This window comes from Lagenorhynchus albirostris, chromosome 2, assembly GCF_949774975.1.
Source record: "Lagenorhynchus albirostris chromosome 2, mLagAlb1.1, whole genome shotgun sequence".
Taxonomy (NCBI): Eukaryota; Metazoa; Chordata; class Mammalia; order Artiodactyla; family Delphinidae; genus Lagenorhynchus; species Lagenorhynchus albirostris.
This window is the reverse complement of record NC_083096.1, coordinates 75,674,716-75,689,664: the sequence shown is the minus strand read 5'-3', so window position 1 is coordinate 75,689,664 and position 14,949 is coordinate 75,674,716. Positions and strand designations below refer to the sequence as shown.

The 14,949-nt window shown below is 43.7% G+C and overlaps 1 protein-coding gene across 2 annotated transcripts; it reads left to right on the top strand.

The window, feature by feature from the left end:
• The first annotated feature begins 10,577 nt into the window (after positions 1-10,577).
• Positions 10,578-12,620, top strand: LORICRIN (loricrin cornified envelope precursor protein). Of its 2 annotated transcripts, none has more exons than XM_060142340.1 (2): positions 10,578-10,669; positions 11,908-12,620. In XM_060142340.1, exon 2 carries the CDS (start codon positions 11,932-11,934, stop codon positions 12,379-12,381), a length of 450 nt encoding a protein of 149 aa, XP_059998323.1. In that variant the 5' UTR covers positions 10,578-10,669; positions 11,908-11,931; the 3' UTR covers positions 12,382-12,620. The 2 variants fall into 2 exon arrangements, with proteins under 2 accessions (XP_059998323.1, XP_059998324.1); XM_060142341.1 differs by lacking the exon at positions 10,578-10,669 and adding an exon at positions 10,726-10,749.
• The last annotated feature ends 2,329 nt before the right edge of the window (positions 12,621-14,949 follow it).

The window sequence follows — 14,949 nt, the reverse complement described above, 5'->3', positions numbered from 1 at the left end:
GGGAAGATAAACAAAATTGATAAACCATTAGCCAGACTCAGCAATAAAAAAAGGGAGAAGACTCAAATCAATAGAATTAGAAATGAAAAAGGAGAAGTAACAACTGACACTGCAGAAATACAAAGGATCATAAGAGATTACTACAAGCAACTCTATGCCAATAAAATGGACAACCTAGAAGAAATGGACAAATTCTTAGATATGCACAACCTGCTGAGACTGAATCAGGAAGAAATAGAAAATATGAAGAGACCAATTATAAGCATTGAAATTGAAACTGTGATTAAAAATCTTCCAACAAACAAAAGCCCAGGACCAGATGGCTTCACAGGCGAATTCTATCAAACATTTAGAGAAGAGCTAACACCTATCCTTCTCAAACTCTTCCAAAATATAGCAGAGGGAGAAACACCCCCAAACTCATTCTACGAGGCCACCATCACCCTGATACCAAAACTAGACAAGGATGTCACAAAGAAAGAAAACTACAGGCCAATATCACTGATGAACATAGATGCAAAAATCCTCAACAGAATGCTAGCAAACAGAATCCAACAGCACATTAAATGGATCATACACCATGATCAAGTGGGGTTTATTCCAGGAATGCAAGGATTCTTCAATATATGCAAATCAATCAAGATGATAAACCATATTAACAAATTGAAGGAGAAAAACCATATGATCATCTCAACAGATGCAGAGAAATCTTTCGACAAAATTCAACACACATTTATGATAAAAACCCTGCAGAAAGTAGGCATAGAGGGAACTTTCCTCAATAAAATAAAGGCCATATATGACAAACCCACAGCCAACATCATCCTTAATGGTGAAAAACTGAAAGGATTTCCACTAAGATCAGGAACAAGACAAGGTTGGCCACTCTCACCACTCTTATTCAACATAGTTTTGGAAGTTTTAGGCACAGCAATCAGAGAAGCAAAGGAAATAAAAGGAATCCAAACTGGAAAAGAAGTAAAGCTGTCACTGTTTGCAGATGACATGATACTATATATAGAGAATCCTAAAGATGCTACCAGAAAACTACTAGAGCTAATCAATGAATTTGGTAAAGTAGCAGTATACAAAATTAATGCACAGAAATCTCCGGCATTCCTATACACTAATGATGAAAAATCTGAAAGTGAAATCAAGAAAACACTCCCATTTACCACTGCATCAAAAAGAATAAAATATCTAGGAATAAACCTACCTAAGGAGACAAAAGACCTGTATGCAGAAAATTATAAGACACTGATGAAAGTAATTAAAGATGATACAAATAGATGGGGAGATATACCATGTTCTTGGATTGGAAGAATCAACATTGTGAAAATGGCTCTACAACCCAAAGCAATCTACAGATTCAATGCAATCCCTATCAAACTACCACTGGCATTTTTCACAGAACTAGAACACAAAAGTTCACAATTTGTATGGAAACACAAAAGACCCCGAATAGCCAAAGCAATCTTGAGAATGAAAAATGGAGCTGGAGGAATCAGGCTCCCTGACTTCAGACTATACTACAAAGCTACAGTAATCAAGACAGTATGGTACTGACACAAAAACAGAGATATAGATCAATGGAACAGGATAGAAAGCCCAGAGATAAACCCACACACATATGGTCACCTTATCTTTGATAAAGGAGGCAGGAATGTGCAGTGGAGAAAGGACAGCCTCTTCAATAAGTGGTGCTGGGAAAACTGGACAGGTACATGTAAAAGTATGAGATTAGATCACTCCCTAACACCATACACAAAAATAAGCTCAAAATGGATTAAAGACCTAAATGTAAGGCCAGAAACTATCAAACTCTTAGAGTAAAACTTAGAACACTCTAAGACATAAATCACAAGATACTTTTTGACCCACCTCCTAGAGAAATGGAAATAAAAACAAAAATAAACAAATGGGACCTAATGAAACTTCAAAGCTTTTGCACAACAAAGGAAACCATAAACAAGACCAAAAGACAACCCTCAAAATGGGAGAAAATATTTGCAAATGAAGCAACTGACAAAGGATTAATCTCCAAAATTTACAAGCAGCTCATGCAACTCAATAACAAAAAAAACAAACAACCCAATTCAAAATGGGCAAAAGACCTAAATAGACATTTCTCCAAAGAATATATACAGACTGCCAACAAACACATGAAAGAATGCTCAACATCATTAATCCTTAGAGAAATGCAAGACAGGAATAAAGACACAGACCTACTAGAGAATGGACCTGAGTATATGGGGAGGGGGAAGGGTAAGCTGTGACAAAGCGGGAGAGTGGCATGGACATATATACACTACCAAACGTAAAATAGATAGCTCGTGGGAAGCAGCCGCATAGCACGGGGAGATCAGCTCGGTGCTTTGTGACCACCTAGAGGGTGGGATATGGAGGGTGGGAGGGAGGGAGATGCGAGGGGGAAGGGATATGGGAACATATGTGTGTGTGTTACTGATTCACTTTGTTATAAAGCAGAACCTAGAACACCATTTTAAAGCAATCATACTCCAATAAAGATGTAAAAAAAAAATACTTATCTCTTTCAAGAAGAATTTTCCAGCCACTTCTTTTCTCCGCGATCCCTTGACCCTCAGTCACTCGGCTCCCATTACACTCTAGCATCCTGCGTGACTTCTTTTCCAAATACCCAACTAAACTGTGTACTCCTTCTCTGCCCCTCCTGCAAACCCTCTCACACACAAATTAGAAGATGTTGCTTCCAACCACATATTCCCAAGGGAGTGGTGGCCCAGCAGCCTGTGAAGAGAAGATGGCATTGAAGGAGACAAGATGAAAACATCTGGAGGAAAACAACGATACTGTGGAGTTAGACAGAATCTAGGGGAACTGAGGCACTAGATCCTGCACAATGAGAGTCAGGGGAGATGAGAAGTAAAGGTTGACGGGGGTGTCCTCACATAACAAAACTTTCTCCTCCGCTACTGTGCAGCCATCCTGCATATAAAGTCCCAGCCAGCAGTCCATCAGGGAGACAACCAAGACCCAAAGACATTCAGTAATGAGGTCTCGAGGGTACAGAGGTTCCAGCACAGCTGGAAGGTCTAAGTGGTAAGACTCGGAATGGGCAGTGGAGCACAGTGACTAAGACTAGTGGTTAATAGACCATGGAGGGACAAGGGGGTATGTGCATGATAACAAAGTCATATGGAAAAATCAGCACCCAAACCTGAGAATTTATATGAAAGAGAAGGATAAATGAAAAGAAAAAAGAGCAAGATAAAATACTCACCAAAACTTTAACACCAGTTGTATTTGAATACTGGAATTATAGGTGACTGTTTTTCTTTGTTTTGTTTTTCAAATTATTTGTAGTGAGGCTACTTTTTTTTTTCTTTGCATTTTACAGCATAATGACTCACTAGAGGGTAGTAAGGCCAGTTCCACCACCAGGGGATTCACTGCCAAGGATAGTTCAGCAGCCAATTAATCCCTCCTCTAAGACTCAAATGGATAGATGTGAATTGCAAGAAGATCTAAATCCACACAGGCTGTTCACATGCCCTTCTTAATTCCGAGCAATTATATCCACCCTGGGTAATGATAAGCTGCAAAGATTACTCATAACACAGGCCAACTTTCCTCACCCTGCCCTCCTGCTGTACCCCTCCCTCTTCCTCCACCGTCAGCTCAGGTGGAGAAACGCTCTTGGGTGGAGAAGTTCCCAAAATGCCTCTGATTTGAGCCTGAGGCTGGGACCCAGGGAGATATGAGAGTTTCTATGCTCTTTTCCAAGAGGCCCATGATTCTTGTCATTCCATCTAGTTTTTTCCCTATCACTGCCTCTGATGCCCCTCATGTTTCCCTCCTCTCTGTCCAGAGAGGGGCCCTGGGAATGGAGCGGGGGCAGAGTGGGGGGGGGACAAAAGGAAACCAGGACAGGAGTAAGTCAGATTGACCTTATCGGTGAAGAAACAGAGGTCTGTGGGGACCGTGCCTTGCCCAAACTCACAGGTCATTGGTGGTTGGTCCAAGTTTAGAGCACAGGTCCTCCCTGACCCCAAGTCCTCAGAAAAGATTCTGATCCCTACCCTTCAGAACAGATCAGAGACTGGCAAACCTCACAGCTCTCCTGGAGCTGCTTCAGACCCAGCCAAAAAGCTACCATTGGACCATAGGTGGTCAAGATCTCTGGAAGTCACGATCCAAGGCATATTCTGAAAACTAAGAAACAAGAAACAATGGGGGAATCAGGTGCCTTGGATGGAAGATGGGGTATGGCAAGGGAGAAGAGTTTGCCATGGCCAATTTAGATAAACTACTTTCCATGGAAAAATACATCAAGTTATATATGCCCTGGGATCACCTTCTTGGCTGATCAACAAATATTTATCAAATATTCAGGCTGAGGCCCAGCCCTGAGTTAGATGGGGATTTGGAGGTTTAGGAGGATCCCATCTTGCCTGGATGGTGCTCGTAGGCCAGAAGGAAAGGCCCTGGGAACCTACACAGATGTGAACAATAGTTGCATAGTCTCTCACCTTGGGATTCTCTGAGCACATAGATGGAACTAAACAAAGAAGTCACTAGAGACCCACCAACAAAACTGTGATCATTTCCACTCTTTAGGCAGTGGGAAAGTTTGCCCCAAGTCATCCACCTAATTTCAACAGTTTCAGCTATGAAATAAAGAGTGTGGTTGGAAGGATGAGTAAAAATTAAGAGTAACCAACAAGTCTGAAGAACAAGGTTTACTGGCCAAGACAGAGACTGGATCCAGATTCTGATCTTCAGTAGTAAATGCTATGAATAGTTTGTGGGTAAGAGAGAAGTCACACCCAAAGCCCACTGCAGCCCAGGCAATTCCTGAAAGTAGCACATAAGTACCAAATAGGATTCAAAACCAAAGTGAAGAGAGCACTGACCTTGCCTTGCTTTTCAATAACCCCCAGGAAAGAAGTGCATTGGCGCAGTCACCTAAAGCAGCACACGCCTGAAAAACTGCAGTTAAAGCTTTAGGCCAAAGAGCCTACAAGCCTATGGATTTGAAATGCTTTTGCTTTTTTCTCTGTGTCGTATTGACTTCCAGATTCCTTTTGACTTGGGATTCTGTTAAAACAACCTGGATTATCCACCCACAGATATCAGTGGAGAGGGTGGTCAAGGAGCCAGCATTCTGGGACCTCCAACTACCACCATGCATAAAAGTCCTGAGAGGGATCAAGGGTCATTGTCTATCTCAGAGCAGGCCTGGGGCCCACAAATGCTGCTCACTGCTCCTCCCTGCTATAAAGTTTATGTGTGAGCCGAGGAAGTAGGCCCTGAGCCCTCAGGCTACAAAGTAGCTGTCCACCTGTGAAAGGACCTCATGACATCAGCAGTTAACTTCCAGGCCCAGAGGCTAAAATGCCCAGGCCCAGCAGCTTCCTTGAGCATGTCTACTCAGCTCTGAAATACTTTTACTGTTGTTTTAACGACTCTCTGGTCTCACTGCCAACACCTGGAGGTACTCTTGTCAGGAGAAAGCAGAAACTCACAACCTGGATCTGCAGTAGGAGTACTGAGCTGGGAGGCCAGAGACCCAGATTCTAGTCTTGGCCCTGCTGTGTGCCCTTGAGAAGTAGGTTAGCCTCTCTGGACTTTGGGCTTGTCATCTACCTCTACAAATGACAGAAGCTGATTGGATGATCTCTACTGTCCTCCCATCTCCTGCCATCCACCAATGCATACAAGCGTCCCTGAGGAGCTGGAAGCACCGTTGCTGAGAGCAACCTCTGTCCCCTGCCTCCCAGAGGGCAGAAACCTGAGCCTGACTGGGGGGTCATCCCTTAATTCTGCCCATATTGATCCAAAAAGAAGAGGTATGTAGTGCTTGGAAAGAACACAAGATTTAGAATCAAAAGAACTGAGTCCAAATCCTGGCTTTGGGAATTTGAGCAATGGTGTTGGCCTCTGTGAGCTGCTTCCTCATCTGGGAAATGAAAATAACATATCCCCGAGCACACAGGACTGTTGTGAGAAATAAACAAGACATGTAAATGACAGTGGTCTATAAATCCGAGTCTGTCCAGACAAGAAGTCCCTAGGAGCACAGCTCACCCAGCAAGCAGCTATAAGCTCTTCGGGAATGAGGAACAACTCATCTGTGGTCCTCCCCCTTCCTGCAAGGATGAGCTCCAGGAGCACACAAAAGAGACTCATCTCAAGAGTCAACATGTCCTGAGAAGGCCCCAAGGGACTATAAACTCTTTAAACCGTAAGATGCAGACTAAAGAACTAAAGGGGACCCTGGTCTCAAGGTTTGTCTGTTGTAACTTGATAAAGGGGACAAGCCTACTGGTTGTGTCATTAGCAGGCTGTAACAGTACAATCATTCCTTAAGGCCTTGGAAAGGGAAACTGGCGAGAAGGATGGAGCCGGTGGTTGGGATGAACCCAGGGACACTTCCTGGAGAAGGAATTCCAGCAGCTGGGAGCCACCGTAGAGCTGTCCTTCTCCCAGACCTCTAAGTAACAACCAGAGACTGCTGACCCAGGAGAGCTGGAGAGAGAAGGTAAATGGCAGCCCAAGGGGTTCCCGGGGCTCTGAGATACCTCCTGGGTCGCTACCCTAAGAGAAACTTTTCCCATTGAATATAAACAACACCAAGGGCTTGCAAGCTCTATACCTGCCCTGCCAATGTTCACAAACCCCTGCCCTGTGTCCATTTTATTCTTTACAAACCATCCATTGCCCTTTTTCCCTCAGTTAGGTAGGTTGTCAGTACTCAGTCATGAGAATGCATGTGTGAAACTTTAGGTACTTAAAAACTGTGACGAACGGGTTTCTATCAGATCGGGGGCTCCCTCAGCTCAAGAGCTGTGATCTCCCCTCACACTGGGGACTGCCTGGGGACAGAGACCAGGTCCTGCCTCCTACAGGGCTGTTAGTCAATGGGACTCAAGAATTCCCTTCAATTTTCCATCAAGATTTACTGCATACCTACTAATCCCAAGTTGTGAGAGATTTGCTTTATGGGCCATCCCCTCTGAGGATACAGGTATAGGCAGGAATTATGACCTAATTTGTGAGGCTGCTGAACTCCGACGAGCTAGCAAGCACACATGCAAGTTTAAGAATGTAAAGGCTAAAAGTCTTAGAAATCTGACATGCCAAGGCTTGCAAAACTCCAAATACCTAAGTGTCATAATTCTAAAAACTTTCATCATTTCCTCATTGATATGATAATACGTGATCATCAACCTCTGTCCACACAGATATCCCCCTACGTCTGGACTAGAGGGATAAAATGGAGAACTAGGTTCACATACTCACACCTCAGGCAAGGCTAACTCAGAGCCACAAGATCGAGCACTGCTGTCAATACCATGTTGCATCAGCCTCTTCTATATGTTAACAAAGTAGATGCACTAGCTAGAAGATTTTCCTTATTAAATGTCATATAGGGTAGCAGAGGTAGGCATGGAGTACCCCTCCCCCAAATCTACCAAGGAGATCCATATACAGCTCTGAAAACTCTCCTCCATAATCCTTAGCATACTTCCCAGTACACTGGTGTTGGCTGGATTAATGAATAAAGCATTAGGATATTAAGTCTGATAAAAAGAAAGAATATATCATATCTTTCTTATAAGAACATGAGTCCTCCAAACCAATATGGGCAATTTCAAGATTATTAGCTCTTTAGAGTCACCTGCCCTTGAGGTTCCCAAACTTTGGAATTTCATGGAGAAGTAACACATCTCCCTCAAAAAGAATGTGATAACCAAGTTATACGATAGCCAAATTCTCATTTTGACAAGTAAGGACATGAAAGAAACAACTACAACATCTTGTCAGCATCACTTTTAAAAGAAATGAAGTTTTAACACACACCAAAAAAAGGTAGGAGGGCTGTGACTTCAGAATTAGACTTTCTTTCTCATGAATACTCTGCTGGCATCCTTTTACTTACATTTTCCTAAGGACAAGGGTACACACAGTAATGAGACAACATTAGTGTGGGATTAGTGTGGGAACCATGGTCCACATCTTCTCCACTTCTCCAGTGAACCCAGCTAAATAAAACTGTTCTTTGTTATACCCATGACAATCATCTAGTTGGAGCCTGTTTTCCTCCAAAATCTCCATGGTGCCTCAGCTTCAAGTTGAAACATGCTGGCTTCTCCCTCCTGGTTATTCTCTCAGAAGGGGAGCACCTTCATGCTGTCCAAACTAAAACTGTCCAAACTGAAACTAGTGCCACAAGTGTCTGAAGGTCACAGTCTAATCAGATCATTTGGATCATTAAAACTCCACCATAATTAACCGTCAATTTATTATTATTTACTATTATGTATGCCATTTCAATACATAGCTGTGTGGAACTAACTTCAAATGTAGTATCTGAAACAATAGCAGTTGAGTTCCAGTGATGAAAGAAGAGGGCAAAATGCTGCTCTTCAAGAAATGCAAATCAAAACTACAATGAGATATCATCTCACACCGGTCAGACTGGTCATCATCAAAAAATCTAGAAACAATAAATGCAGGAGAGGGTGTGGAGAAAAGGGAACCCTCTTGCATTGTTGGTGAGAATGTAAATTGATACAGCCACTATGGAGAACAGTATGGAGGTTCCTTAAAAAACTAAAAATAGAACTACCATACCACCGAGCAATCCCACTACTGGGCATATACCCTGAGAAAACCATAATTCAAAAAGAGTCATGTACCAAAATGTTCATTGCAGCTCTATTTACAATAGCCAGGACACGGAAGCAACCTAAGTGTCCATCAACAGATGAATGGATAAAGAAGATGTGGCACATATATACAATGGAAGATTACTCAGCCATAAAAAGAAATGAAATTGAGTTATTTGTAGTGAGGTAGATGGACCTAGAGTCTGTCATACAGAGTGAAGTAAGTCAGAAAGAGAAAAACAAATACCGTATGCTAACACATATATATGGAATCTAAGAAAGAAAAAAAAAGGTCATGAAGAACCTAGGGGTAAGACGGGAATAAAGACACAGACCTACTAAAGCATGGACTTGAGGATATGGGGAGGGGGAAGGGTAAGCTGTGACAAAGCGAGAGAGTGGCATGGACATATATACACTACCAAATGTAAAATAGATAGCTAGTGGGAAGCAGCCGCATAGCACAGGGAGATCAGCTCGGTGGTTTGTGACCACCTAGAGTGGTGGGATAGGGAGGGTGGGAGGGAGGGAGATGCAAGAGGAAAGAGATATGGGCACATATGTATATATATAACTGATTCACTTTGTTATAAAGCAGAAACTAACACACCATTGTAAAGCAATTGTACTCCAATAAAGATGTTTAAAAAACATGCTGCTCTTCATACACAGAGTTTGAAGCTACTCGTCCAGGGTCAACTAGGAATTTTTGAGTTATTTTTCTAGATAAGAGCTTGCCTCAAGCCATCTGTGGACTCCCTCATGGCTTTGGTGAAACAGGTATTACCATTCCATTACTATTTGATAGACAAGGTAAATGAGCATCAGAAACGTTGTTCTTTCAACAATCAGCAAATGCTTACCAAGTGCCTCCTGTGTGCAGGCACTGGGTAAGGTGCTATGACTTTGCCCAAGGTGACACAGGTGACACAGCTAGCAAGTAGCATAGGGAGCACCCAAACCCAATCTCCTAATCTCAAGTCCATTCCATTCCAAGGCTGCCTCTTAGGCTGAGGTCAGTGTTACCGCACAAGACAACAGGACCCCAGAGCCAAAGGGCTATGGTGGGAAGGACCACATGGTTGATCTCTTTAGCTTGTTCCTCCACAAAGAAAGTCAGTGGCGAGGATCAGTATTTTTAGACATTCACTGCCTTCAGGAATAAATCAAAGTAGGTACCAGTGTCCCATTATTTATGGCACTGTCCATGGTGTGCAACACAGAACTGGGTACTGGGGGCTCACACACTCTCTTGGGAGCAACAGGAACATCCCAGTGAAGCACACATGAAATCCTGGGGGAGAAAATTTTTGGAAAGGAGAAACAGGATCTCTCTAACGTTCTGAGAAGCTCCAGAACTCTACTCAATACTCTGTAAAGGCCTATATGGGAAAAGAATCTAAAACAGAGGCGATATATGTATTTGTGTAACAGATTCACTTTGCTGTACACCTGAAACTAACACAACATTGTAAATCAACTATACTCCAATAAAAATTTTTTTAATCAATAAATAAAATTCTAAGAAGTTCCAAGCAATAGGATCAGAAGCCAAACAGTGGGATTTGAAAAGTCCTACTCCTTGGACCAAAGACTAAGATCTCCAGTGTGACTCTCTTAGGCTGCCTGAAGAGTCTGAGACCTATTCCTCAAGCACAGCCCTCTGGTTATGGCATGCACCCCATGCCATTGGTTTTGAAAACAAAGTCCGCCATCCACTCTGGCTGGCCGTCCCCGCTGGCCAGCCTGCCTCACAGTTGCAACAGAGAAGGGGCCAGTCACACATGAGGCTTCCCATCTCAAGAATGCCAAAATCTTCATGAATGTGTCACCCTGTGACTGCAATCACAGGGAGGTGGGGTGACAGCCATAGATCACGTAAATGAGGCCAAACATGAGAGGCTGGTCCAGATCAATAGATGAGTCAGGACTCAAGAGTATAAAACCTCAGGAGCTCCAGTTCTCCTCACATAGACAGCATCTCCTCTCCTCACTCACTCTTCCTGGTGCTTTGGGTAAGTGTGGGTTCTACTGGCTCTCATCTTCCCAGCTGGTCTTGCTCAGGCCTGCATGGGCTATGTGGACCAGGGGACAGGTAGGCAAGTCCTCTTTCCTCTTTGGGACCTACAGGACCTCTGCCTTTCCAACTGCATTCATGTTTAGAGGGGCTTCAGACAGGAAAGAGAGCTGAGCTGCTGCTGTGCAGATGGTGTTTCTGATCTTCTGGCCAGAATGTAAATACCACAAAAACAAGATTATCTCCTGTCTCTCTGGCACCCTTGTAAGGGACATGCCCTGTGCCCAGCACAGAGGTGCATTCTGCAGAGATTATCCCAGGCAGCCTGTGAATGGGCTGGATGGGACTTGTGAACTTGTAAGGACTACAGGCTGAATGCATTCTCAGAGAACAGGAAGAATGATTTAGAGAATGCTGCAGAGGGGGAAGGTTTTAGGAGTCATAGGAACCCAATGCCTGTTTTACACAAGATGTTCTGAGAGGGAAATGACTTGTGAGATGTTGGGACACAGTTTCCTCCTAGTTAGGGTTCCCTCAGCCAAGCTTGGGTGTAAGCAAAGCCGATATCTTCTGGTCAGAGATGCTGGTCCAAAGGACCATGGGGGTCCTTCATCTGTTTCCAGACAGGACCATGGGGGAGGCTGCCTTTTCTGATAACTGGTCAGAGATCATGGCTGAGGTCAGTGGAACAGACCAAGAGTTTGAACTAATTCTCTTTTGCAAGGAATGGGGTACAACAGCCCTCTGACATTCAGACAAACTTCCCTCTGTTGTGCCAGGGATAGATAAAATCCCCCACCCTAGGTGGAGGTTTGTGGTAATTTTATATTTGCACTCAGAGAATCAGTGCTGGGATCAGAGGAGAACTGAGAAGTGAAATACTCAAACCATCTCATCTTACAGGAAGTGAGGAAACAGGCAACGTGTGGGTCATTCGCCCCAAGATCACACAGTAGAGGGCAGAAGCAGAGCTGGGAGAGAAAGAGAAATGGGCACCACTAAGTGGGCTATTTAAAACTTGGTAAAGACTTTCGCAGGGGAAACACAACTTTTTTCTAAAAGCACTAATCCTAGGAGTCCCAGCTGAGCGCTCTTCCCCATATCCAGTCAGAGAGAGCTCAAGCCTGGCCCAGGCAGCGCTGCTCAGAAGACGACGGGCGTTGCCGTAGATGCAGCTGCCTCTGCCGCAGCATCCTCTTGCAGCTGGTCCAGTGATGCTCTCTGCTTTCCTTCCAGGTTTCCGTTCCTCCTTAGACAAACATGTCTCACCAGACAAAGCAGCCCACCCCCCAACCCCCAGTGGGCAGCGGGAAAACCTCTGGCGGCGGCGGCAAATCCGGCGACGGCGGCTCCGGTGGTTCCGACGGCGGCTCCGGTGGTTCCGATGGCGGCTCCGGTAAAGGCGTCAAGTCCTCCGGGAGCTGTGGCAGCTCCGGCGGCGGAGACCACTCTGCTGGTGGCGGCTCCAGCTGCGGCGGGGGCTCCTCCGGGAGCGACGGCTCTGGAGGCTGCAGAGGAGGTTCCGGTGGGAAGAACTCCAGCGGCGGCGGTTCCTCCGACCAGAAGGTCCAGGGCCAGAGCCACGGAGGCGTCTCTAGTGGTGCCTCTTCCGGGGACGGCTCCTCCGGGTGCGGCTCTGGGGGTAGCCAGGGCGTCCCTGTCTGCCATCAGACCCAGCAGAAGCAGACGCCTTCCTGGCCATGCAAATAAGGCCCCCTGGACGCCACGGAGACGAAGGAGCTGGAGGTGTTCTCCGTGGGCGCCGATGGGCTTAGCGCTCTCATGATATTGCACTGATGTTTCTCAACCCCTCACGTCTTCATCCTCCCAAACGAAGCCATTGAGCTCTGGGGCTGCATCTTGTTCTGCAGTTTTCCCTCCTTTGTTTCTGTGCAACTACCTCCCAACCCCACTGCCTCCTCAGTCAATAAATTTGCAATTCATGAGAATTTCTGCGTTTCCAGACATCTTTGTGGCTTCCAAGTTCGTTCATTCCATTCCATTCCATTCCTCTCTTTTCCTCCATCCACTCATCCACAGGGACATTCATTAAACAAATATATTTATTCTATTGGCGGAGAGTGGGTGGATAGGTGGGAGTCATCAGGGGAGGGAGGAATGGCTGGCAACCAAGGACCAAAAATATAAATTCTCTGATTTATGGCTTAAAATCGTGAGGTGATCCCAAAACACAAAGATCCTGGGAGGAGACTTCAATAAACAGCCCCAGGTGGGTTGAGTAGCCACCTTGGGTCTACTCCTTGAGCTCAGTGCTTTTTTAAACAGGGCTGCCCTGTACCTAAGGCAACTAGAGAAAGAAGAACAAACAAAACCCAAAGTTATTGGAAGGAAATAAATCATAAAGATCATAGCAGAAATAAATGAAACTTGAAAAAAAATAGAAAATATCAATGAAACTAAAAAGCTGCTTCTTTGAAAAGATAAACAAAATTGATAAACCTTTAACCAGATTTACCAAGAAAAAAAGAGAGAGGGCCCAAATCAATAAAATCAGAAATGAAAAAGGAGAAGTTACAACCGACACCACAGAAATACAAAGGATCATAAGAGACTACTACAAGCAACTATATACCAATAAAATGGACAACCTAAAGGAAATGGACAAATTCATTAAAAAGTACAATCTCCCAAGACTGAACCAGGAAGAAATAGAAAATATCAACAAACCAGTTACCAGTACTGAAATTGAATCAGTAATTTTAAAACTCCCAACAAACAAAAGTCCAGGACCAGATGGCTTCACAGGTGGATCGAAGAGTTAACACCTATCCTTCTGAAACTGTTCCAAAAAATTGTAGAGGAAGGAATACTTCTGAACTCATTCTATGAGGCCACCATCAGCCTAATACCAAAACCAGACAAAGATGGGCTTCCCTGGTGGCGCAGTGGTTGAGAGTGTGCCTGTCGATGCAGGGGACACAGGTTCTTGTCCTGGTCTGGGAGGATTCCACATGCCGCGGAGCGGCTGGGCCCGTGAGCCATGGCCACTGATCCTGTGAGTCCAGAGCCTGTGCTCTGCAACGGGAGAGGCCACAACAGTGAGAGGCCCACGTACCGCAAAAAAAAAAAAAAAAAAAAACAAAGATTTCACCAAAAAAAGAGACAATTACAGGTCAGTATCACTGATGAACATAGATACAAAAATCCTCAACAAAATACTAGCAAACTGACTCCAACAATACATTAAAAGGATCATACACTATGATCAAGTGGGATTTATCCCAGGGATGCAAGTATTTTTTAATATCTATAAATCAAACAGTGTGATACAGCACATTAACAAATTGAAGAATAAAAACCATATGATCATCTCAACAGATGCAAAAGCAACAGAAACTAACACACCATTGTAAAGCAATTATACTCCAATAAACATGTGTTTTAAAAAACTGCAAAAAAAGCTTTTGATAAAATTCAATATCCATTTATGATAAAAACTCTCCAGTAAGTAAGATAGAGGGAACATACCTCAACATAATAAAGGCCATCTATGACAAACCACAGCTAACATCATACTCAATTGTGAAAAGCTGAAAACATTTCCTCCAAGATCAGGAGCAAGACAAGGATGCCCCCCTCACCACTTTTATTCAACATAATTTTGGAAGTCCTACCCACAGCAATCAGAAAAGAGAAAGAAATGAAATGAATCCAAATTGGAAAAGAAGTAGTAAAATTGTCACTGTTCTCAGATGACATGATGCTATACATAGAAAATCCTAAAGATGCCACCAGAAAACTACTAGACCTCATCAATGGATTTGGGAAAGTTGCAGTTGCACCAAAATATGGTACTGACACAAAAACAGACATATAGATCAATGGAATAGGATAGAAAGCCCAGAAATAAACCCACGCACTTATGGTCAATTAATCTACAGCAAAGGAGGGAAGAATATCCAATAAAGAGACAGTTTCTTCAACAAGTGGTGCTGGGAAAACCAGACAGCTACACGTAAAAGAATGAAATTAGAACACTCGCTAACACCATATACAAAGATAAACCCAAAATGGATTAAAGACCTAAATGTAAGACCAGATACTCTAAAACTCCTAGGAAAATGTAGGCAGAACCCTCTTTGACATAAATCACAGCAATATTATTTTAGATCCATCTCCTAGAGTAATGGAAATAAAAACAGAAGTAAACAAACGGGACCTAATTAAAATTAAAAACTTTTGCACAGCAAAGGAAACCATAAACAAAATGAAAAAATAAAAGAAAACCTATGGACTGGGAGAAAATATTTGCAAACT